Source organism: Pongo pygmaeus, chromosome 20, assembly GCF_028885625.2.
Source record: "Pongo pygmaeus isolate AG05252 chromosome 20, NHGRI_mPonPyg2-v2.0_pri, whole genome shotgun sequence".
NCBI lineage: Eukaryota > Metazoa > Chordata > Mammalia > Primates > Hominidae > Pongo > Pongo pygmaeus.
The window spans coordinates 3,322,056-3,345,190 of record NC_072393.2 but is presented as its reverse complement, the minus strand read 5'-3'; the positions used below and the strand labels follow the sequence as shown (position 1 = coordinate 3,345,190).

The following is a 23,135-nucleotide window of genomic DNA, read 5'->3' as shown; positions in this document are numbered from 1 at the left end:
AGTGGGTGCTCCGTAGATGCCTCATGGAATTCACCGATAGCTCTGAGACTGCTGGGGGAGGGAACCAGGCTGGAGAAAGGTGGGAAGACTACCTGGCGGAAGAGGACACCAGGGTGAAATGTCTGCACAGATGGGGAGGCAGGAATGAGCAAAGGCTAAGGGGTGTGAAACGGCCCATCCTACAAAGGAGAAGAGGTTACAGCCTCCAGGGGCATTGCTGGGACAGGTCTGGCCTCAGAGGCTCATTCAAAGCCACCATCTAAAGTGGGTCTCCCCCACCCCCGGGCACTGTGGACATGGGCACTGGATCAGTCTCTGGGGTGGGGTCATCCTGGGCACTGTAGGGTGCTGAGTGGCATCCCTGGCCTCTACCCACTCCATGCCAGGAGCACTTCCCAGTCATGACAACCACGGATGTCTCAGACATCACCCAGTATCCTCTGGGGGGTAGGATCGCCCTTGGGTGAGACTCCCTGGGTTAGGGGATTTCATGGACCCTCCCAGTAGACTGCGTCCCATGATCCTCCACCCTGCTGAGGTCCTAGGAGGCTGCACACATTGGAATCCACACCCCGAGTGGGGAGGGAGCGAGAGGAGAACCCTAGGAGCTGCAGGTCTCCCTGGTTCCTGTCATCCACCCCATTGGGAGCTTACCCTGGTGTCTACTGTGAGCAGGGAGCAACTCTGATTTTTTTTCCCCTCCAAACAATCAAAGCAGGTCTCTCCGCACCAGGCACTGTGGATGTCTTGTGTGGATGTCTTGTGTGGATGAATCTTGGTCCTGGGCACTGCAGAATGCTGAGCAGTGTCTCTGGCTTCCACCCACTCCACGCCAGGAGCATCCCCCAGTCGTGGCAACCACAAATGTCCCCAGATATTGTCTAATGCCCCCGGGGGACACTTGATCTGAAGCTTTCAGAATCCCAGCCTGCCCATCCACGGGGCTTGGGGGTCCCCCCCAGCTCCCTGCAGCCTCTGCCCCTCACCTTTCCAAAGGACACAGAGCAACCCACACGGGACTTGGAAAAGAGGACCCGGGACAGCCAGAAAGAGTCAAAGCATAGCTTGTTTAATTTTTATACATTTTTTTCTTTTTTCTTTTTTTTTGTCTTTTATTGAATCTTTTATGGAATCCCCCTTTTTTCATTTTCATTTTTTTTTTTTTTGCATAGGGAACAAATAAACAAAATAATGACAGCCAGAGTCACTTTCTGTAAATGGTACTTAGGTAGGCGCGTCCGGAAAACCGAAATGACTGCGTAATATACAAGGTTATGATTGGAGTATGATGTGAGGGGCGGGGTGGGGTGGGGGGAGAGCCGGCGGGTCTGCCCAGGGTTCCCCTTGTCCCCCTCCTGTCCTCGCTGTCGAGAGGAGAAGTAGGAGGAGGAGGGGAGGGCGGGGGACCCACTGGAACCTTCTCCGGATTGGGTTCATGAGCATTTTTGTGGGTGTGTATGTGTGTGTTATCTGGTGTGCGGTAAGCAGAAAGCTAGAAGGAGAGTAAACTATCCTGGTGATATCAGTAAAATACAAAATGGAAACAACAACAAAAAAATCTCAAAGGGAAAAGGAAAGGAAAAGCAACACCACCCAAAGAGAAAAGGGGGGAAAAAAATAAAGAAAAAAAAACCCAAAGGAAAACGTTTTGTTTTGTCCCTCCCTCCTCTCAGCTGCTCCCCGACCCCCCACTGTATGCCCTGCCCCATCCTGTCCCACCGGAGCCTTTGCTTGTTCTTTCTCTGTGTGAGAATGCTCGGGGCTGGGTGGGCAGGAAGCTGGGGGCACAGGCTGGGACCCCTGGACTTGAGGCGGCTTTGGTTTTGGGGGGGCCTGGCTGGGACCCAAGAGGAGAGGATGGGGTATGGATGCAGTTGAGGGGCCGGGGCAGCCCGTGTCCCCATTTCGGCGGGCTCTCTTCCAGCCAGGAGATGTGTGTGGAAGGCTGGGGGGTGGTGGCTTGGGGGTGCATGACTTCCTCTCCAGGGCCCTTATTCCTGTGGGATCACCTTCCTCCTTCCTGTCTCAGGTGTGAGCAAAGCCTCGGGGAGGGGGCTGCCAGGGACGGGGGGTGGGGCAGGAGAATCCCAAAGCCACATCAGCAGACATGTGAGGCACTGCTTGGGAAAAGTCTGTTTTGGTATCACTGGCAACAAGTCCTGCTGGTACTGCTTTGGGTCCGCCTCCTCACCTCGCCCTGCGGGGAGGTCAAGGGTGGTGGACTGACCCCACACTCTGTACCACTGACCAATGGATGGGCAGCGGTGTCAGTTTGGAGGTGAGACTCTCAGGAAGTGTCTGACGTGGCAGAAATGGGGAAAGACGGGAGGATGCGGAGGAAGCTGGATTGAGAGATGTATGTCCCAGCACCCTCCAAAGAGAAAGTAAAATCCGGGGTCTCAGAGAGAGAATCCAGACCAAGATAAAAGGTAGCCACTGTATATTCTGTATTATGAGAAACAAATTCCAAAATTTTATATATATATATATGTATAGTATAGCCCTACACTGGAGGCCAAAGTACCATTGGGGAGGTCAGAGTGGGGAGGGGGGCCTGCTTGCTGTCTCTTCTGGAGGGCTGGACAGTTGCTCCTGGTTCCAGGACCTGTCTTGCAAGGGACAGTGGGGTGCAGCCAAGTCTGTCTGTGCCTGGGATGCTGCTGTCTCTCAAGGTCCTGGGGCAGGGAAGGTGGAATTGTCTGCTGCCTGGGGACCTGCAGGGGGACCCAGGTCTGGCTCCTAAGCGGCAATCCCAAGCGAGTCCCCTTTGGCATTCCTTTGGGATCTGATTGTCTAGCCCAGGGTGGGGCCCTGGGGTCAGAACCTGGGTTCCAGACCTGGGCATGAAGGACTCCAGATCCTCCTCTCCCCAGTCAAATAGGGCTGGGTCTTCCTACTCCTCCATGCTCCATCTCCACCCAGGTCATTGTCAGGTGCCCCCACGGAATGGGGACAATTTGCATATATTTGGGAGGCCTCCCTATTCTTTCCCACAGCATGGGCAGACCCCAGAGTGAGACTGGGGTGGGGGGGTGCCTGGCATAGGTGTGGTGTCCATAGCAGGGGTGGGTGATGGGGGCTTCAAGAGGGGGGTGGGACAAGATTTGAGAAGATGTCAGTTTCATAAATGTAAAAAAAAAAAAAAAAAACAACAACCAACACTCCCGCCTCCACCCAGGGATGACGGCACCCCCTTTTGTGAACCCAAACTACAGAGATGGGCATGGAATCCTGCTTCCTGGTGTTTTTTGTCTTACTCTGTCTGCAGCAAGGCGCCTGGGAATTTTGCCCTACAGGGACCCTGTAGCTTTTCCAAGAAACGGGGAGGCGGGGAGAACTAAACATGCTGCCCGGCATGGGCTTTTGCCTGCTGTACTCAGCCAAGGTGTCAAGCGAGCCCAGGAGGCAAGCTCGGGGTGAGAAGGGTGGCGTCCAGCCCAGGACTCTGGGCCCCCGGGTGTGGGCTGTGCAGGGACGTGATGGTCTCGATAGTGATGGGGCCACCACTCCCTTTGCCTCCAGTTGCTCCCAGTTCCCTGGCAAGACAGATTTGCTCAGGAGGGGGGCAGAAAAAAAAAAAGCTAGAAATCAGCTACATGGATGCTGTGCACAGCCAGCCCGGGCTCTCTGGCCAATGGATGTTACTTAAGGGCAATGTTGTGGCCAGCTGTGGTGGTCTGGGCTCTCCCTCTGTGTCCCCTGGGGAGACTGCTGAGGTGACTTTTTGGAAGAAAACACGGGATGACTGTATGATGGTGGCTGTGGAGACCACCCAAAATCCCGGGGTTGGGGGCAATGGTGAATGAATGGGACCATCTGCGTGGGTCCCTACACGAGATGCTTGGAGGGGCTGGAGGTGGTGAGGGCTGCAGGAATGGCCTAAGGTTGGAGAATCCCAGCCCTGGGTCCTCCCTGCCTGGCTGCCCCACTAACCATCTGGCTATTGTCTTAGCTTTGGTCAAGCAAAAAGCAAAGGAAGCTGGAGTTAAAAACAAAAAGAAAAGAAAAAGGAACAAGAGAAAATAAAATCAAGGACAAGACAACAGCATGGTCAGCCACCAGACCACGGCCTGTGACTCGGTGCCGCCTGGCTGTCCCTGCGCCCCGCCGGACCCTCGGCTGGGCCTCCAATGGCTGAGCCAGGCCCGTGGGTACAGACAGACAGACAGATATTGCATATATCAGGTTTTGTTTTTGTTTCATACCGGATACCCTTCATATTCACAGCTGGAAGACAGAGACAGGGGATGGGGGACAAAGGAGAGGGTGGGAGAGAATGCCACCTGGGGTGGTCTCCGGATAGGGGAAAAGAGGTCCTTTGGCAAGAAGGGTGGGGGTGCACGGGGCAGGGGAGAGGGGGTGCCTCTGAGGTGGGTGTGGAACAGCATTTGACCCTGAGCCAGGGGTATGCCAGCCTGCATGAAAAGTGGGGAGCGGGGAGTCTGGCTGCGGGTGGGGTGGCCACCCCATGGTTGGAGGGACAGCCTGCAGTGGGTCGGTGAATGGTGTCTGGGGGCCGGCCTGTGGCCTAGGGACCAATCAGAGAGGAGAGCCCTTTCCCGGAGCCAAGCTGGGCCCCGGAGGTCTGTCCTCTGGGCAGGGGATTCAGAAATGACCCCTCTGGGTACCCGAGAGCAGGCTTGGGGGTGGTAGAGGCTGAGCACCAGGGGGCACCCCTGAATACAGCAGGAGGGGAGACAGGATCAAGGACAGCCAGGGGCTGGGTAGACCTGGGGGCAATTGTTTTCAGTGGCTTGATTTTTAGCGTGGTTTTTCTTCCTTTTTTTTTTTTTAGATTCTCACTTTCTTATTTTTTATTTATTTTTTTACAAATAGAAATACATCCCTTTTCAATTTTTATTTTTTATTTCATGTCACTGTTTTGTCTTTTTTTTTTTTTTTAACTACACGAGCAGAACATGCAGCTATGTGTGTGCGCTGATATTGTTTAAAGGTAATACTTATTCTTGGAAGGCAAGGCACATCTTGTGGTAGAAAATTTCGTGCAAATTAGGAAACATGGAATATTTTTTAAGGTTTTTTTTGTATCTTTTTTTTTTTTTTTTTTTTTTTTTTAAAGAGGAAGTGGGGGGTGGAGGGGGCGAGGGACAGGGAGATAGAGCCAGGGATAATCTGCCATGCATGTGTGTCAGCGCCGCCAGCTGACCTCGGGAGCCAGGTCGCAGGAGTCCTTGACTAAGCACCATGCAAAGTTAGGTAAAGAATTGGTTCTCGTCGCGCCCTGACCCCTCGGGAGCCCGGCTGGCCTCCCTCCCCCACTCCACGACCCCCACCCTGGCTGAGAAGCTTCCGGATACCCCAATGGCACAATCCGACCACCCCCTCCCCCGCCCGCCCTTCTGGAGAGCGGCTCACGCTTTGATCCCCAAGGGCCACCGGGGGAGCGGGGCCCCGAGGACAGACGGACGGACGGACCAAGGGCTCGAGGCCAGAGGATGGCGAACCTCTCTTGGGGGTGATGGGGAAGGGTCCTGGGTCTTTCTCTTTAGGAGCGAGCGGGTTCGCCAAGCTCCTGAAGCTAGTTTGGGAGGAGAGTCTGGTTGTCGGGGGCTGGGGGGTGAGGCTAGGAGCAGGTGAGACCCAGAGACCTGCCCTGGCTTTGGCCTGGGTCGGGGGAGGGGGCCGTGGTGGGGGGAGTTTTTCCCTAGGCATGGAGGTCAGTTGGGGCTGGGCTGGGTGGGCCGGGGAGGGGTCCTTGTGTTTGAGCTCGGTGGCCCTAAAACACCTTACACCCCCTCCCAGGCCTCCCCTAAAGATGGCGATCCTGGGGTGGGGGTGGAGGTGTGGATGGGGCCAGGGAGCCGGGGTGGAGGGGGCACCTGGCGTCCCCAGCTTAGTGTTTTTGGAGCGGCTCAACGGAAAAACGCTTAGCAGATGGGAGGCCCCCTACACGGCCGCGGGGGGGCCCCGAGGTGCGACGCCAAACCCCCCGAAAACCCTCCCCATTCCGAGCGGGGACCGCTGGCGTCGGCCTCCTCTCTCCTCTGGGGGCCCAGCCGTGATGCACGTCCCCCAGCTGGGCCCCGCGTCGGGGGGGAGGCGATGAAAGTGCAAACGGCGGTCCCCCTTCGTTGGGAGGCACCAGGGAGGGGGGTCGCTCCAGAATGTAAGGCACTGGCAGCGGAGGCGTGGGGGGCGCACCGGCTTCCCCAGAGCCCACCCCCGCGCCCCGGCAGGGCAGGACGCTTGGGAGGTGACGCCCAGCTCTGCCCCTCGGGCCACGCAGGGGCCCCATCTCTCTAGCTCTGGTGGGGCACGGCGATGAGGGTTGACTGGAGGGGCTGGTGGAGGGGCTGGAGGGGAGGGGGAGGAGGCCCGTGGCCATTCCGTGTCCCAGCTGGACAAAGGGGGGGGCGGGTGGTGGGAATCAGGCACTTAAACCACTCGCTCTCACCTCCCACCGCCAGGGGCTGATGGGGGCGCTCCAGACGGGCACCCCCAACTCAGGGAGCTCTGGGTGTCCCGGCTCCCCCATCCCCTTCCTCGGAAAGTGCATTTCTTACAGTGTGTGCAATGTGGGTCCCTCCCTTTGCGGGTGTGAGCCGGGCGAGGTGGGGGGGCCTCCTATGCCGGGGGTGGGGGGTGGGGGGGCCGGGGCCAATTGCATAGAGACTTCTCCTCCCAAACGGGCGGGCGCGAGGGCTGAAAGAGTCCCCAGCGAGACAGCGAGTCGGCCGGCGCTTTGGGAGGGGCTTGTGGGGAGGCCCCACGGCAGGCAGGGCCCCCTCGAGGGGCAGCAGGTGCCTGGGCCTCGCTTCCTCCCCTGGCCAGGGCTGGCAAGCGCCACGCACCCTCGTGACAACATCACTTGCCTGCCCCTCCCTGCCCGCCTCTGCGGCCGGGGTCCGCTGTGTCTCCCTTTCCCCCCAGTGGCGGCGTCCTCGGTGGGGGGTGAGGGGCCGGTCCGTGTCCGGCAGAGGCGCGGGGGCCCGGGGAGAGGTGGCCTTGCTGGGTGTCGCGCCTGTCGGCCCTGGGCACAGGCTCCAGGCTGTGCTCACCTGGTCTCCGGACAGAGCCAGGGCCTCCGGGGCGCGGGCGGGTGGCCGGCGTCTGTCCTTCCGGAGCAGCAGGCGGAGAGGAGATGAATTAATTTAGGAAGACGCCCTGTCCCGGGTCTCCAGTGGGGGTGGCGGGGCCTGGCCCTCCAGTCCTGCGGCCTTGGCGTCCCGAGAGTTGGAAACGTTGCGTCTTTACCTTTTGTCTTCTTGCTTGGGTGGGTTTTTATTTTTTCTTTTTCTTCTTTTTCCTTTGTTTTTTCTTTTCCTCCTGCGTGTGTGCGTCTATGTGTTTTGTCTTTTCCGCCGGGCTGGGAGTCGGCAGGGGTGTTCTTGTTCACTCTAATTTTCCACCGAAAACGTGGGCCGGGGGCGGCTGTGCTGCCCCCTGGGATTCCTGGGACGATGGAGAAGGGGCGAGGGAAGAAGACCTTTGCTATCCCAGATACCAGGACTGAGTGGCCCAGTGGCGACAGAGAGAGGGAGGGAGAGAGAGAGAGAGGGAGAGAGAGAGAGAGGGAGAGAAAGGGAGAGAAGTCGAGGGGTCAGACTCTGCTGCAGACATGGTTTACCTCTTCCCACGCTCACCCCCCACCTCCTGCAACCCTGTGACCTCAGTTTCCCCATCCCAGGCTCTAACAACCTGCTGGGTGACCCATGGCAAGTGACTTTGTCTCTGAGGAAGGCTGCCAGACACAATACAGGATGCCCAGTGAAACTGGAGTTCTGGTTAACACAGAATTCTTTTAGTATAAGTCTAGCCCATACAACACTGGGGATATACTTATACAAAAAAAGGATCCATTTATCTGGAACTGTATTTTATATTTTATTATTTTATTTTATTTTTTGAGATGGAGTTTCGCTTTTGTTGCTCAGGCTGGAGTGCAATGGCGTGATATTGGCTTACTACAACCTCTGCCTCCTGGGTTCAAGCAATTCTCCTGCCTCAGCCTCCCGAGTAGCTGGGATTACAGGCGTCCACCACCATACCTGGATAATTTTTGTATTTTTAGTAGAGATGGGGTTTCACCATATTGGCCAGGCTGGTCTCAAACTCCTGACCTCAAGTGATCCACCTGCCTTGGCCTCCCAAAGTGCTGGAATGACAGGTGTGAGCCAGCGCTCCCAGTCTGGAACTCAATCTTACTTTATTATACTATTTTATTTATTTATTTATTTATTTATTGAGACGGAGTCTCGCTCTGCTGCCAGGCTGGAGTGCAGTGGCATGATCTCGGCTCACTGCAACTTCTGCCTCCCAGGTTCAAGCGATTCTCCTGCCTCAGCCTCCTGAGTAGCTGGGATTACAGGTGCCCGCCACCACACCCAGCTAATTTTTGTATTTTTAGTAGAGACGGGGTTTCACCATGTTGGCCAGGACAGTCTCACTCTCTTGACCTTGTGATCCGCCCGCCTCGGCCTCCCAAAGTGCTGGGATTACAAGCGTGAGCCACTCTGCCTGGCCTTTATTTTATATTTTAAAAATTATTTTCTTCTCTATTTATTATTTATTTATGACACAGAGTCTTGCTCTGTTGCCCAGGCTGGAATTCAGTGGTATGATCTTGGCTCTCTACAACCTCCGCTTCCTGGGTTCAAGTGATCCTTGTGCCTTAGCCTCCCAAGTAGCTGGGATTACAGGCCCGCCCCACCACACCCAGCTAATTTTTGTATTCTTAGTAGAGACCGGGTTTCGCCATGTTGGCCGGGCTGGTCTTGAACTCCTGGCCTCAAGTGATCTGCCCACCTTGGCCTCCCAAAGTGCTGGGATTACAGGCGTGAGCCACTGTGGCCAGCCAATTTATTATTTTATTTTATTTTGAGACAGGGTCTCGCTCTGTTGCCCAGGCTGGAGTGCAGTGGTGCCATCATAGCTCACTGCAGCCTCCACCTCCTGTGCTCAAGTGATCCTCCCACCTCAGCCTCCCGAGTAGCTGGGACCACAGGTATGTACCACCACACCTGACTAGTTTTTTGTTTGTTTGTTTGTTTTTTGTAGAGATGGGGTTTCACCATGTAGACCAGGCTGGTCTTGAACTCCTTCCTCCCAAAGTGCTAGGATTACAGACATGAGCCACCACCTCAGCTGCCTTGTTTACTTTATAAAGAGTTTTTTTGTTGATTTTTTGAGACAGCGTCTCGCTCTTGTCACCAGGCTGGAGTGCAGTGGTGCGACCTTGGCTCACTGCAACCTCTGCCTCCCGGGTTCAAGTGATTCTCTTGCCTCAGCCTTCCGAGTAGCTGGGATTACAGGCATGTGCCATCACACCCAGCTAATTTTTGTATTTTTGGTAGAAACGGGGTTTCTCCATATTGGCCAGGCTGGTCTCAAACTCCTGACCTCAGTTTATTCGTTTGCCTTGGCCTCCCAAAGTGCTGGGATTACAGGCATGAGCCACCGCACACGGCCTTGAGAATGTTTTTAAAAAGTAAACAAGAGGCTGGGCGCGGTGGCTCATGTCTGTAATCCCAGCACTTTGGGAGGCCAAGGTGGGTGGATCACCTGAGGTCAGGGGTTCGAGACCAGCCTGGCCAACATGGTGAAACCCCATCTCTACTAAAAAATACAAAAATTAGCCAGGCGTGGTGGCACATGCCTGTAATCCCAGCTACTCGGGAGGCTGAGGCAGGAGAATCGTCTGAATCCAGGGGGCGGAGGTTGCAGTCAGCCAAGATCGTGCCATTGCACTCCAGCCTGGGCAGCATAAGACTCTGCCTCAAAAAAAAAAAAAAAAAACCGAAAAAAAACCAAACAAAATTCTCCTCTTTAATGATACCCCCAGGACCCCCACGAAGGAGGGGGTAGGTCTCCCTCCCCTGCTCTGTTTTGTGTGAAGAAAGTGAGGCCCAGAGAAGTCAAGGAACTTGCCCGAGGTCACCAGCATGCAAGTGGCACAGTGGGAGCTTGAACTCAGGCCTGTCTGGCTCTGGCTCTCACTTCTGCTCCTGCCCAGGGCCAACCCCCTCGCCTGCCTCTCAGGACCCCCTTGGCATCTTCTGAGCACTGTCCAGGGCGTCCAGGGCCCATCCTGTCACAGGTCCCCCGGATGGCCCCCCCTCACCCCACAGAAGCTCACTAAGCACAGGGGGGCTGAGGATGACTCTCAACCTCCCAGAGGCGGGAGACCGAGGCTAAGGGAGGGGAGGTCTGCATGGGGCTGTACCCAAGGTCACGTCATTTGGGGACAGCTCTGGCCTCAGTCTCTGCAGAGAAGCTGCTGTCCAGACCCCTGCCCTGGAAACGCAAACTCCAACCCCAGATGGAGCATCCAGGGTGGACTGTGAGGGGAGGGCTGTGCCTCTGGACCTGGGGAGACCCCTCCACTCCCCCACTTGAGGTTAGAGGCAGGGCCGCCCCCCACCCCTGCAGCAAATCATTCAACAGAGCCCCTCCAACCAGGCAGCCACTGGGCCAGCCCATCGAACTGGCGCCACAGTGGTTCCCAGCGCCCCACCTCCAGCCAAGTTCAAGTTCATCTTGGCCATTACCTCATGTCTGGTTTCTGTTGGCAACCGACAGACTCTGGGCGTGACCCTTCCCGTGGTGGACCAGCCTCCCCTCAGCCCTTCCTCCCTCCTCCCTCCCCTCCCCTTCCTGCCTGGCTGTGTCCCCAGCAATGGGGCGGGGGTGGGGTGGGGGAACCCTCAACTCCACATCCTCCCACTCAGCTGAGGGGAGACTGAGGCAGCGGGTGTGAAGGGTGAGGTTTGGGCTCTGGTATCCTGCTGGCCTGGCTGCAGCCGCCTGTGTGGCTCCCGGCATGCGGCTCAACTCCCGCCTTGCCCCCCACCCTCGGTTTACCCACCTGCTTACGTGGGCTCCCGTGCAGGAGAAATGTAGGGGCGTGGAGGACATCACAGAGGGGAGGGGCCGGGGCATCAGAGCCACCCAGCCTCACTGTGGGGGGATTGATAGGGAAGGACATGGGGGGATGGGTGGGTAACTGACCAGGGCGAGATCAATTAGCACAGACCATGGGGAGGGATATTGATGGGGGAGAGTCCATGGACTGGGGGTTGTCGGGAGCCGGAGAGGCAGAGGGAAAGGCGCGCCCACCCAGGCTTTGGGGGAGGACGGGGCAGAGGGAAGCAAATCCGCCAGGAATAGAGGAGGCGGAGGCAGAAGTGCTGACTGGCCAGAATCGGAAATGAGAGGCCTCTGAGCTCAGGGCCCTTTGAGCGGGAGCGGGGAGAGGGGAGAGCGGGGTCTCACTGCTTCTTCCCTCCCTCTCTCCCGGGTCTGCAGGGAGGCGGCGGCGTCCGGCCTCACCCCAGGTGCTCTTAGTCCAGTCAGGGCAGCAGCAATGGGGTCCTCCCCAGACCTGTGCTCCCTGGATGCCCAGTTTGGGGACCTCGCCTTCCCCCGAACCCATGCTCCCCTGAGAGCCTCTTGACAATGTGTCACCTCCCTTCTGTGCTCCAGAAAGTTCTGACTCCCAGGCCTGGCGGGTGGCCACTCCCTCCCTCTAAACCCTTCTATGGCTCCCCACTACCCCAGAGCAAAGCCCGCATCATCTGTCTGGCCCCTGCCACCGGAGTTCTCTCACATTCCAGCCGGTTCCCCAACCCCCGACCCGTACCATTGCCTATGCTGAGCCCCCTGCCAGTGCCCCCCTATACCCCATTCTGCCAGCCCTGGTCCCGCCCTTTCTGGGTCCCCAGAGGGGTCCAGCCAGTCAAGAGAGGGATGCTGAGAAAGGTGCCACCCCTGCCTGCCTCAGTTTCCCTTCCCTCCCAGGCTCGGGTGGGGTGGGGCTGGAGCCAGCGCAGTTTGAGAGAAGGGTCCCGGGCCCTGGCGGGAGGGCCTGGTCAGAGAGTTTGGTCCAAGGCAGAGGCTGGGGAAGGGCTAAGCGGGCTGGGCTCCTCCCACCGCAGCTTTTATTAGCTTTGGTTTCTGAACCACTTAAGACGTTCCCAGCCTCCCACAGGGGCAGGAAGAGATGTGGGGTGGGGGTGACCGGGCTCCATCAGCACCAGGCTGGGAGAGGTTGGCCATAGGGGGCCCAAATCCCAAAGCGAGGAGTCCTGGACGTCTGCTCACTGGGGGACCCTGACCAAGTCACTCCCCTCTCCGGGGCTCTGTGGGTGCAAGGCAGGGGGCTTAATATTTAGGGGGTGTGGGGAAGTCTGAACCTTTCGGTGCCCTTTCTGTCCCCCAGTGCCCTTCAAAGGCTGTTGGTGTGGGTGCCCAAGGCCAGTGGAAGAGACAGAGGTTCAGAGTGGGTGAGCCAGCACTGGGCTGGAGCCCTAGCTCCTGACCCAGGATTCCCTCCACCTATAGCACACGGGTCTCCTCTGAACTGAGGAGAAGCAGCCTCAATCCCTGCTTCCTCCTCCGGCTGGTTTTGTGGAGCCTGGGAGGAGAGGGAGGGGCCTCCTACAGGTGTCCTGGGCACCCAGCACAGGGAGGGAGGGGGAATGCCATGTCCCCTCCCCCGCCCCCGTCCGCTCAGCCTGGACAGCCCCGCAGGGTCCCGGGGAGGCCCTGTGACCCTTGCCCGTGGGCTCTGCAGCAGGAAACCTCCCTCAGTGGCCAGAAGATTTGAACACGGCCCCTGGGGACCCCACACATCTCCACGCTCTGCAGTTCTGTGGCCGCCGGGTAGTCCAGAGCTCGTTTCTCTCTGCGTCTGGACCTCCCGGGCCTGTGGCAGCTGCTCCTACATCCTCCAACCCTCTCCCCAACACAAACCGGGGAGAGAGCGGAGGCTCAAAGGTCCAGCCGCTTACCCATAACCCGCAGACACGCTCACACACTCCTGGCCTACACAGAGCCCCTTATGGGGGTGCGGGGTGGGACACCTGGGCCTGGGGCTAAGGCTGCCCTCCCACACCCCCACTCCCTAGACTACTGTGCAGCCTCAGGAAATTCACTTCCCCTCTCTGAGCCTCCTGTCAACCGCCCACCTGCCTGCCTGCCTTCTAGGGGCGGTGGGACCCCGGCCATGCTCACTCAGCTGCAGCCGTCTGAACATGAATGTGACTACGAACATCAACGTGAACATGAACGCCGGCCCCTGCCCCATCCTGTCTCTCCTGCTAGCAAAGCCTCTCCGCCCCGACCCCTCATACTGGCTTTAATGTGGGCTGAAGCCTGGGATGGGGGCTTGGATGCTGTCCTGGGAGGCCCCATGCCCCGCCATGGGCTGCCTCGGTTTCCCCCAGCCACCCCGTGGTCCCTCTAGGCCTCGGCATGGATGGGGGATGGAGGCTGGGGGGGAGCTTGATGTACTGTGTGACCCTGGGCAGACCCCCTTGTCTCTCTGGGCCTCAGTTTTCCCATCTATACCATGGGAAGCAGGTGGTAATGACACTGGTCCCATAGCTCTACCACGATGGTCTCCAGAGATGCCCCTGGGGGACCCCACAGGCTGAGTCTGGGGCCACACCCCATCCCCCCAGGACCAAGGTGGAGGGAAATTTGGCCTCAGGGAGAAGCCAGGTGGGGGCTCGAGGCCCAGGTGGGGTGTGGGAGGCTGGCGCCCCAGTGCCAGGGGTGTGGCGTGGGACCCAGCAGGCCCTCTTCGCCCTGAGCCCCCCGGGCCAGCCCCTCTGCCCTGCCCCTCCCGCCCCACCAGCCGGCCTCTCGGCCCCTACCTGTGCCTGATAAATGCCCGCAGGATCCCTTGGTCCTAATCCCACAAAGGAACGGTTTGCAGGGGACGTGTCGGGCGGAGAGTAGGCTGCAGGGAGGAGAGAGACCGAGAGCCCATTAGCGAGGGGTTGCGGGAGCCGGGGCGGCCCTGGCCCCAGAGAGGGTGGCCACCGCCAGGCGTCACACAGCCGGGCCTCTGCACCCAGTGCCTGGGGCCTCCGAGCCTGCCGCCCTCCCCCGGTTGAACCGGGCCCCCCTGAAAGGCCCAAGGTCCTTGGGAGGCGGGGATCCTGACTCGAGGGGCCCGGGGGTCATGGCTGAGATCGCCCATGTGAGCTGGGTGTCTGCTGAGAGGGAAGGCAGGATGGCTCTGTAATTCACAAAACCGCCCATGAATTATTCAGCGTGTGCAGTGCCCGCCCGGTCCTGCCACTGAGGGCTGCCTCCGCGCGGGGTGCATGAATTATTGAGGGTATTTTATTTATTAATCTTCCTCCCAGAGAGGGCAGAGGGAGGGCTGGGTGTGTGCATACATACAGATGTGCATATTTATATTTCAGTCTCAGCAATTATATTTTGTCGGCGTGTGAGTAACTCACGGCCTCGTGCTACAGCAGGGATGGGGGCCTCAGACAGGCCGGGACCCAGGTAGGGGGAGAGGAAGCTGCAACAGCCGTGGTCCCCAAGTTGTCCTGGCTGGGGTTGGGGGGAGCTGGAGGCAGCGAGGCTTATGGGGAGAAGTAGGGGTAGATTTGCAGTTAAGAGCCCCGGTGCAGGGAAAGTGGGGTGGAATCCATGCCTATCCTGCATTTATTAAGTGTCTACTGTATGCCAGGCACTGGGCATAATCCCATTGAGCCGAGTGGATACTAAGCAGCATCCTGCATCTATTAAGTGTCTACTGTATACCAGGCTCTGGGCATAATCCCACCGAGCCCTGAGTGGATCCTACACAGTATCCTGCATTTATTAAGTGTCTACTGTATGCCAGGCTCTGGGCGTAATCCCACCGAGCCCTGAATGGATCCTACACAGTATCCTGCATTTATTAAGTGTCTACTGTATGCCAGGCTCTGGGCGTAATCCCACCGAGCCCTGAGTGGATCCTATGCAGTATCCTGCATTTATTAAGTGTCTACTGTATGCCAGGCTCTGGGCATAATCCCACCGAGCCCTGAGCTGATCCTATGCAGTATCCTACATTTATTAAGTGTCTACTGTATACCAGGTTCTGGGCATGATCCCACTGAGCCCTGACTGGATCCTATGCAGTCAATGCTCCCATTTCACAGATGAGCAGGCAGGGACAGCTGGCAAGAATGACCACAGCCACCTGACACCACACAGCGTCAGGCGCCACACGGAATGTCCTCTCTGCCTCCCTGACCCAGGTCACCGGCTTGTCCCCCACTGCCCTGTGAATTGGGCACCAAGGCGAACCCATTTTGCAGCTGAGAAAACTGAGGCTCAGAGAGGGGAAGACACCTGCCTGAGGTCACACAGCGAGAGAGCTGCAGAGGCGGGATTCCAGCCCAGGGTGGATTTGGGGCTGATCTCCTCCGGCCAGTGATCAGAAGCCTGTTTTTATGGGCAGGCAGCCCAGGTTCTGGCACGCAGTGGGGATGGGGGGAGGAACGCCGGGGCAGGGAGAAGAGGAGCTGAGGGCACCTAGAAGGAACCGCGGCCACCAACTGCTTGGGTGGGGTGCGGGGTCTCATTTGGAGAGTGAGGGACAGAGATGCTCAAAAAGCGGGGTGAGGGGCAGATGCAGTCCATGGGGAGAGGCCTCTGGGTTCAGAGACGTCTGGCGCCCTGTGAAGGTGTGTGACCCGCCCACGCCTGCATGGGCGTCGTGGGGAGAGTCTGGGGGTACAGCCACTGCGGACGAACGGGGTGGACCTCAGGACAGGGATGCTAGGACCGAGGGGCCGTCCAGCGGCCACCCAGAACCACATCCAGAGAGCGGAAAAGTCTAGAAGGTGCAGCAGCTGCCAACCCAGGGGCTTCCGGGTCAGGTGGACATGCGAAGAGAGTCCCATCTAAAGGTGTGGTCCAGCCCAGGTCACCCAAAGGAACTGGGCCTGGTGTAGCTCCTTTCTCCCCCAAGAAGCCAGAACTCTGGAAATGTTTATGTAAAACGTCCTGATTTTAAAATGATAACAACCGATTCTCCTTTTCCACAAACAAAAGAACAGTCTGGGGGTCGAGCCTGGCCCTCGGGCCGCCACTGTGAGATCCGTGTCCACTGTCAGCTGCTTGACACACCAGGGAGGGTTTTTGATGGCCCACGACGGGCACCGAGGTCCCCCAGGTGACTCGGCAAAGGGGACAGACCCTGGACTCTCACCCTGGCCCGTGGCTTGGTCCGGCCAGCCCCTAAGGCTGCCTCAGCCCTACATGGGCCCAACCACGTGGCCCCTGGGCTGTTTTCCGGAGACCCACCAAACTCGCCAGGCCCCGCAGGGTCGGGCCTGACCTCTGACCTGGCAGTGGAGCTGGGGAGGGGACAGGCTCCCCTGCGGACATCCGCCCCACCAGGGCACCGCTTCCCGCGTGCTTACAAGGCGAGGTCGGCGACGTGGCTCCTCCCTCGGAGGTGGTGGCGGGTTTGGTGGCAGGGGGGAGCGCCAGCCGTGGCAGCCCCGGGGGCGGAGGTGCCAGCATCTGAGCAGAAAGGCAGTGGCTGGGCATTTTGAGCTGACCACTTCCATTTAACTGGGGGAACAGAGAGACATGTGGTTAAGGGGTGGGCTCCCCCTCTACCTCGGGCTGCTGGCGCCGGCCGCCCCCGGCTCTGTGCACGGCCCAGGCGGGGTGGCAGGCTGGGGGGCCAGGGCGCGGGTGTGACCATGGCGGGTTTGGTGGGTCTGAGGACGGCCGGAGGTGGAGGGGCCTGGGGATGCCCGCTTGCTGGTGTCACTCAAAGCCTGGCACTACTGGGGCCACACTCACTGCATCTCCTCTGTAAACCCCCTGCACGCCAACTTGACTGATTTCCTTCCAAACAGTGCCACCGCCTCCTAACAGCAGGTTCTCTGCATTTTTCCTAATTCACTGCGAGCACGCCATCATCCACCATCATCCACGGTCTGGCCCGTGGTTCCAAAGTCCGAAAAGCTCTGAACATCCAAAGCTTCCTGTGGAGTCTGGCAAACGCTGTCTTGCTCGAACTGAGTTTGGTGGTTTTTTTGTAATCAATTTCTTCCTGCCCCTCGCCCCCCAACCTTTTTTTCTTTTTGAGACAGGGTCTCGCTCTGTCACCCAGGCTGGGGTGCAATGGCACAATCACAGCTCACAGCAGCCTCGACCTCCCAGGTTTAAGCGATCCTCCCACCTCAGCCTCCTGAGTAGCTGGGACTACAGGCGCCCACCACCATGCCTGGCTCATTTTGAAGTACTTTTTTTGTAGAAACTGGGTCACGCTATGCTGCCCAGGTTGGTCTTGAACTCTGGGCTTATGCAATCCTCCCGCCTTGGCCTCCTAAAGCGCTGGGATCACAGGCGTGAGCCGCTATGCCCAGTCCCTCCCTGCCTTGTGTTAACATGAGTATGACTCACGCAGTTGCTGGGACCTACGGGTGCTACCCAGACCCCACAGGGTGCAACATGATGTGTCTGAAACCCTGACATCCGAAAGCATCTCAATTCTGACCCAATCCAGCTGCCTCCCAGCACGACAGAGGAGGGGACTTCAGAGCCGAGTCCTCAAGACCCTTTTAAGCAGAGGTTGTGCCTTCAGGTGAGCACGTGGCCCCTGGGAGGTCACCTGGAGCCGCCAGGAGAGGCCCGAACGCGCCCTGCCCAACTCACCGGTCCAGGTTGCTGGCTGGCTGGGTCGCAGGCCAGTGAGACAAGATCTTTGAGCGGGTCCTGGGGGTTGAGATGAGGTGGGTAGCGGATGGCCGTGTGGGGGAAGTAGGTGGAGGCCGTCTGGGGTAGGATGGACGTCGTAGGGAAATGCAGAGCGGAGGACGGGTGTGGGCTCCGGGCAATCCCTGCGGAGACAGTGGGAAGCGGGGGTTACTTGGGGGCTCCAGCCGGTCTGCTCTGTGACCGTGTGACTGTGTGTCTGTGGGTATGATTCCTGCCTGTATCTCAATGCGTTTAGTAATAATAACCACCAAAAAAACCCAGCAGCACTGACCACATTTACACCCAAATTCCCCGACTCCCAAGGCAACCCCACTGGGGCTGTGATATTATCCTCGTGTTTTATTTTTTTAGTTTTGTAGAGGTGGGGGTCTTGCTATGTTGCCTAGGCAGGTCTCGAACTCCTGGGCTCAAGCGATTCTCCCTCCTCGGCCTCCCAAAGTGCGGGGATTACAGGTGTAACCCACTGAGCCCGGCCTTTTTTTTTTTTTTTTTTGAGACAGTCTCCCTCTGTCACCCAGGCTGGAGTGCAGTGGTATGACCTCAGCTCACTGCAACCTCCACCTCCTGGGTTCAAGCAATTCTGCCTCAGCCTCCCGAGTAGCTGGGATTACAAGTGCACACCACCACGCCCGGCTAACTTTTGTATTTTTAGTAGAGATGGGGTTTCACCATGTTGGCCAGGCTGGTCTCGAACTCCTGACCTCAGGTGATCCACCCACTTTGGCCTCCCAAAGTGCTGGGATTACAGGCGTGAGCCACTGCACCTGGCCTTGTCTTTTTTTTTTTTTTTTTTTTTTTTTTTAACAGAGGATGACAGGGTGGCTTTCAGGGGATGTGTCACCTGCCTGGGGCCACACGGCATCAGGTGGCAGACCCGGAATTTGAACCCAGCCCATCTGGCCCCACGGTCTACACTATAAACCTAGGGTTGGCAAGCTCTTTCTGCAAATGGCTGAATAGTGATCTTTTTTTTTTTTTTTTTTTTTTTTAAGAGATAGAATCTCGCTTTGTCACGCAGGCTGGAGTGCAGGGGCATGATCATGGCTCACTGCAGCCTCGACCTCCTGACCTCAGGTGATCCTCCTGCCTCAGCCTCCCGAGTAGCAGGGACTGCCAGCGTGTGCCACCACGCCTGGCTAATTTTTTGTATTTTTAGTAGAGATGAGGTTTTATCATGTTGGCCAGGCTGGTCTCAAACTCCTGGACTCAAGCAATCCACCCACCTCAGCCTCCCAAAGTGCTGGGATTGCAGGCATGAGCCACTGTGCCCAGCCTAATTCTAGCACATAAAGAAATCCCATCTCCATCAGCCGTCACTCTTCACCTCCTCCCCCAGCCCCAGCACCCATACATCCCCTTCCTGCCTCTGTGGATGGGCCTGTCCTGGACATTTCATACAAATGAGATCACATGCTGTGTGGCCTTTTTGTCTGGCTTCTCTTACTGAGCATGGCATCCTCAAGGTGGCCTGCGTCGGAGCCTCGTGCGTTTTCGTGGCTGAGTCATACTCTACTGTGCTGCCTGCCTTTTCCTCTTTCTAAACAGTTCAGTGATTTTTAGTATTTTCACTATTTATAGCAGTCACTCCCCCGTCTCCCCAGCCTCTGGCCAGATAGTAAATATTTTTGGCTTTTGGCCACGTGGTCTCTGCTGTAATTACTCAGCCCTGCCAAGACAGGGTGGGAGCTGCCACGGGACATATACAAAGACGTGGTCGTGGCTGTGTGCCAATAAAACTTTATTTGTAAGAACAGGCAACCAGTGGGCCAGTGTTTGCTGACCCCTGGCCCAAATGGCTGCTTTGATTTGGGTCTGCCTCTCTGTGTGCATGACTGTGTAAAGAACTGAATATTTTATCACTGGAACATGGGGTGGTAAGCAATATTTGAGGCTTCCTACAATTCACCCCCCTTAATCCCAATGGCAACCACGGGAGGTGATTTTTTGTTTGGTTTTGTTTTTTTTTTGAGATGGAGTCTTGCTCTGTTGCCCAGGCTGGAGTGCAATGGCACAATCTCGGCTCACTGCAGCCTCCGCCTCCCAGGTTCAAGAAATTCTTGTGCCTCAGCCTCCTGAGTAGCTGCGATCACAGGCACGCATCACCACACCGAGGTAATTTTTGTATTTTAGTAGAAACGAGGTTTCACCATGTTGTCCAGGCTGGTCTTGAACTCCTGACCTCAGGTGAATCCACCCGCCTCAGCCTCCCAAAGTGCTGGGATTACAGGTGTGAACCACTGTGCCTGGCTGAGGTGGAGATGTCTCTCTCTCTCTCTTTTTTTTTTGAGATGGAGTCTCGCTCTGTCGCCTAGGCTGGAGTGCACTGGCACGATTTTGGCTCACTGCAAGCTCAGCCTCCCGGGTTCACGCCATTCTCCTGCCTCAGCCTCCCAAGTAGCTGGAACTACAGGCGCCCGCCACCACGCCCGGCTAATTTTTTGTATTTTTAGTAGAGACGGGGTTTCACCGTGTTAGCCAGGGTGGTCTCGATCTCCTGACCTCGTAATCCGCCCGCCTTGAACTCCCAAAGTGCTGGGATTACAGGCGTGAGCCACTGCACTTGGCCTTTTTTTTTTTTTTTTTTTTTTTGAGACAGGGTCTTGCTCTGTCACCCAGGCTGGAGTGCAATGGCGTGAACTCAGCTCACTGCAACCTCTGCCTCCTGGGTTCAAGCGATTCTCCTGCCTCAGCCTCCCAAGTAGCTGGGACTACAGGCGCATGCCACCACACTCGGCTAATTTTTGTATTTTTAGTAGACAAGGAGTTTCACCATGTTGGCCAGGCTGGTCTTGAACTCCTGACCTTGTGATCCACCTGCCTCGGCCTCTCAAAGTGCTGGAATTACAGGCATGAGCCACCGAGCCTAGCCTTTTTTTTTGAGATGGAATCTTACTCTGTTGCCCAGGCTGGAGTGCAGTGGTGCGATCTCTGCTCACTGCAACTTCTGCCTCCCGGGTTCACGCAATTCTCCTGCCTCAGCCTCCCCAGTAGCTGGGACTACAGGTGCATGCCACCACGCCTGGTTAATTTTTGTATTTTTAGTAGAGATAGGGTTTCACCATGTTGGCCAGGCTGGTCTCAAACTCCTGACCTCAGATGATCCACCCGCCTCAGCCTCCCAAAGCGCTGGGATTACAGGCGTGAGCCACTGTGCCTGGCCTCATTGGCAGCTTCTGATCCTGCCTGTCCATCAGTGCCTGGGGTTGGAATGCACGGATTAGATTGAGACGGGGGTGAGGGAAGTGAGGTGAAGTTAGGTTGCAGCCTTTTGTTATACAGGGGGGAAACTGAGGCCCCAAGGGACTGAGTCCAACCTCTCAGCCGGGCTGGAACAAGGCCCTGGGCGCTCTCCACTATGGCACCTCTATAGTTTTTTGCCCACCTAGCAGGCTACAGCAATAGGACTCATGGTCAGACATCCAGTGGGATTTCCCTGGCTGAGAGGCCTGATCAGAGGGCTCGCCGCCCCTCCCCACCAGGGGCCTGTGGCGCTTACCGCTGTGCACGGCGATGACAGGCCGGTGGTGCTGGGTGAAGCTGGAGAGGCGGGGAGAGTCCTGGGGGGACGGGCTGTTGAATGGTGACTTGTCCATCTCTGTCTTCTTCACCGGGGACGAGATGCCTGTGGAGGGGATGGGACGAGAGAGTCATAAGCTGGTCACACCCCAGGAGCCCTGGACCTTCCCCAAAGCCAGCCTCTGAAGGGATAGGAAGCCTCATCACCCCGCCTCCTCTTCTCCCAGAATCCTGAGGGGGAGAGGCTGTGAGCCCATTACGCAGAGGAGTAAACGGAGGCTCAGAGCAAAGGGGCTGGCCAGGGCAGCACAGCCAGGGGATGGAGAGCTGGGTATCAACACGTGCCCCTGGGCCTCACTCCCGGCCCTCGCCTACTCTCCTTCCAGAGAAATGGGGAAGGCTCAGGGCTGCCCCATCACCTAGGAGTCACCCGAGTCCTAGAGAAGGCGGCAGGGAGGGCAGAGACATTCAGATCCGAAGCCCAATTAGACCCTGACTGGCTAAGGGCGCACAGACAAGCCCCAGCTCAGCTCTGCCTTCCCTCATCCACGCGGGAGGAAGGAACGGAGCCTCCCTGGGGCTGAAATGAGGTGCATCCACCCTCTGCAGTGACTTGCTGGCATTCCTCTGCAGACAGGGGCCTCACTACCTCCCAGGCTGCCTGGGACAAAAGCCCCGACAGCCCCCAACTCAGCAGCTCAGCCCCTCACACCTTCCTCAGTGAATCAACGAATGAAGAAACAGATGGAGGCCGGGCACGGTGGCTCACGTCTGTAATACCAGTGCTTTGGGAGGCTGAGGTGGGCAGATCACTTGAGGCCAGGAGTTCAAGACCAGCCTGGCCAACACGGTGAAACCCTGTCTCCACTAAAAATACAAAAAGTAGGTGGGTGTGGTGGCGGGTGCCTGTAATCCCAGCTACTTGGGAGGCTGAGGCAGGAGAATTGCTTGAACCTGGGAGGCAGAGGTTGCAGTGAGCCGAGATCACACCACTACACTCCAGCCAGGGCTACAGAGCGAGACTCCATCTCAAACACAAAAAACAGATGGATAGTCGGGTGCAGGGGCTCGCGCCTGTAATCCCAGCACTTTGGGAGGCTGAGGCAAGTGTATCACCTGAGGTGAGGAGTTTGAGACCAGCCTGGTCAACATGGCAAAACCCTGTCTCTACTAAAAATACAAAAATTAGCCGGGTGTGGTGGTGGGCACCTGTAATCCCAGCTACTCGGGAGGCTGAGGCAGGAGAATCGCTTGAACCCAGGAGGCAGAGGTTGCAGTGGGCCGAGATCACGCCATTGCACTCCAGCCCAGGCGACAAGAATGAAACTGCGAAACTCTGTCTCAAAAACAAACAAGCAAGTAAACAAACAAAAAACTGATGGATGGACTCAGGGAGGCTCACCCACCAAACATCAGCTTCCCTCCCCCTCCAGGCACCCCCATGGAAAGCCCCTGGGTGTGGGGGAAGTAGGTGGTCCAGGGTTCAAACCCTGGCTGGCCATGGGGCTGTGCGACCTGGGGTGAGCTGCCACGTCCACCCCTTTTCATAAAACAGGGGATTCTGTAAAGCTCTGGAATTTCCACTGGAAGCAGTGTGGGAGTGGTGGCTGTGAGGATTGGGCCAGGGGTGCCTGTGCAGGTGAAGCCCACGGCCGTCCCAGATCCCTGGGCATCGGGGCATTTTCTGAGGATGCCTTCAGCCCTGCTTTCCGAGGGAACGTCAGCCACCCAGCTCAAAGAATGTTAGTTACTGCAGGAGCCGCTGCTGCTGCTGCTATTTGGGGTGAGTGGGGAGATGACAGGGTGCCCCTTGACACTTTCACCCTGTCTTCAAAATGAAGTGGGAACACAGAGCCCCAAAGAGGGCCATTTTGGGTATTTCCAGGAGACTGGGGTGGAGTCCCAGCTCTGGAGCCGAAATGCCTGGCCTTCTGGGGCTGCGTCTTTTTTTTTTTTTTTTTTTGAGATAGAGTCTCCCTCTGTCACCCTGGCTGGAGTGCAGTGGCGTGATCTCGGCTCACTGCAACCTCCACCTCCCAGGTTCAAGCGATTCTCCTGCCTCAGCCTCCCGAGTAGCTGGGATTACAGGCGCCCACCACCACACCCGGGTCATTTTTGTATTTTTAGTAGAG

At 57.5% G+C, this 23,135-nt stretch overlaps 1 protein-coding gene across 5 annotated transcripts in view; it reads right to left on the bottom strand.

Annotated features, from left to right (window-relative positions):
- Window positions 1–1,048: 1,048 nt before the first annotated feature.
- The window catches only part of NFIC (nuclear factor I C), a 108,816-nt gene continuing 86,729 nt past the window's right edge, over window positions 1,049–23,135 (bottom strand). For 2 of the 5 annotated variants that reach the window (XM_054461792.2, XM_054461791.2), the window contains exons 7-11: window positions 20,984–21,109; window positions 17,425–17,609; window positions 16,176–16,329; window positions 13,617–13,702; window positions 1,049–7,470 (exon numbers count right to left, since the gene is read on the bottom strand). In XM_054461792.2, coding sequence (XP_054317767.1) covers window positions 7,453–7,470; window positions 13,617–13,702; window positions 16,176–16,329; window positions 17,425–17,609; window positions 20,984–21,109 — 569 coding nt within the window. In that variant the 3' untranslated portion in view covers window positions 1,049–7,452. The remainder of the gene's footprint in view (window positions 7,471–13,616; window positions 13,703–16,175; window positions 16,330–17,424; window positions 17,610–20,983; window positions 21,110–23,135) is intronic. The other 3 variants (XM_054461795.2, XM_054461794.2, XM_054461793.2) reach the window with 2 other exon arrangements.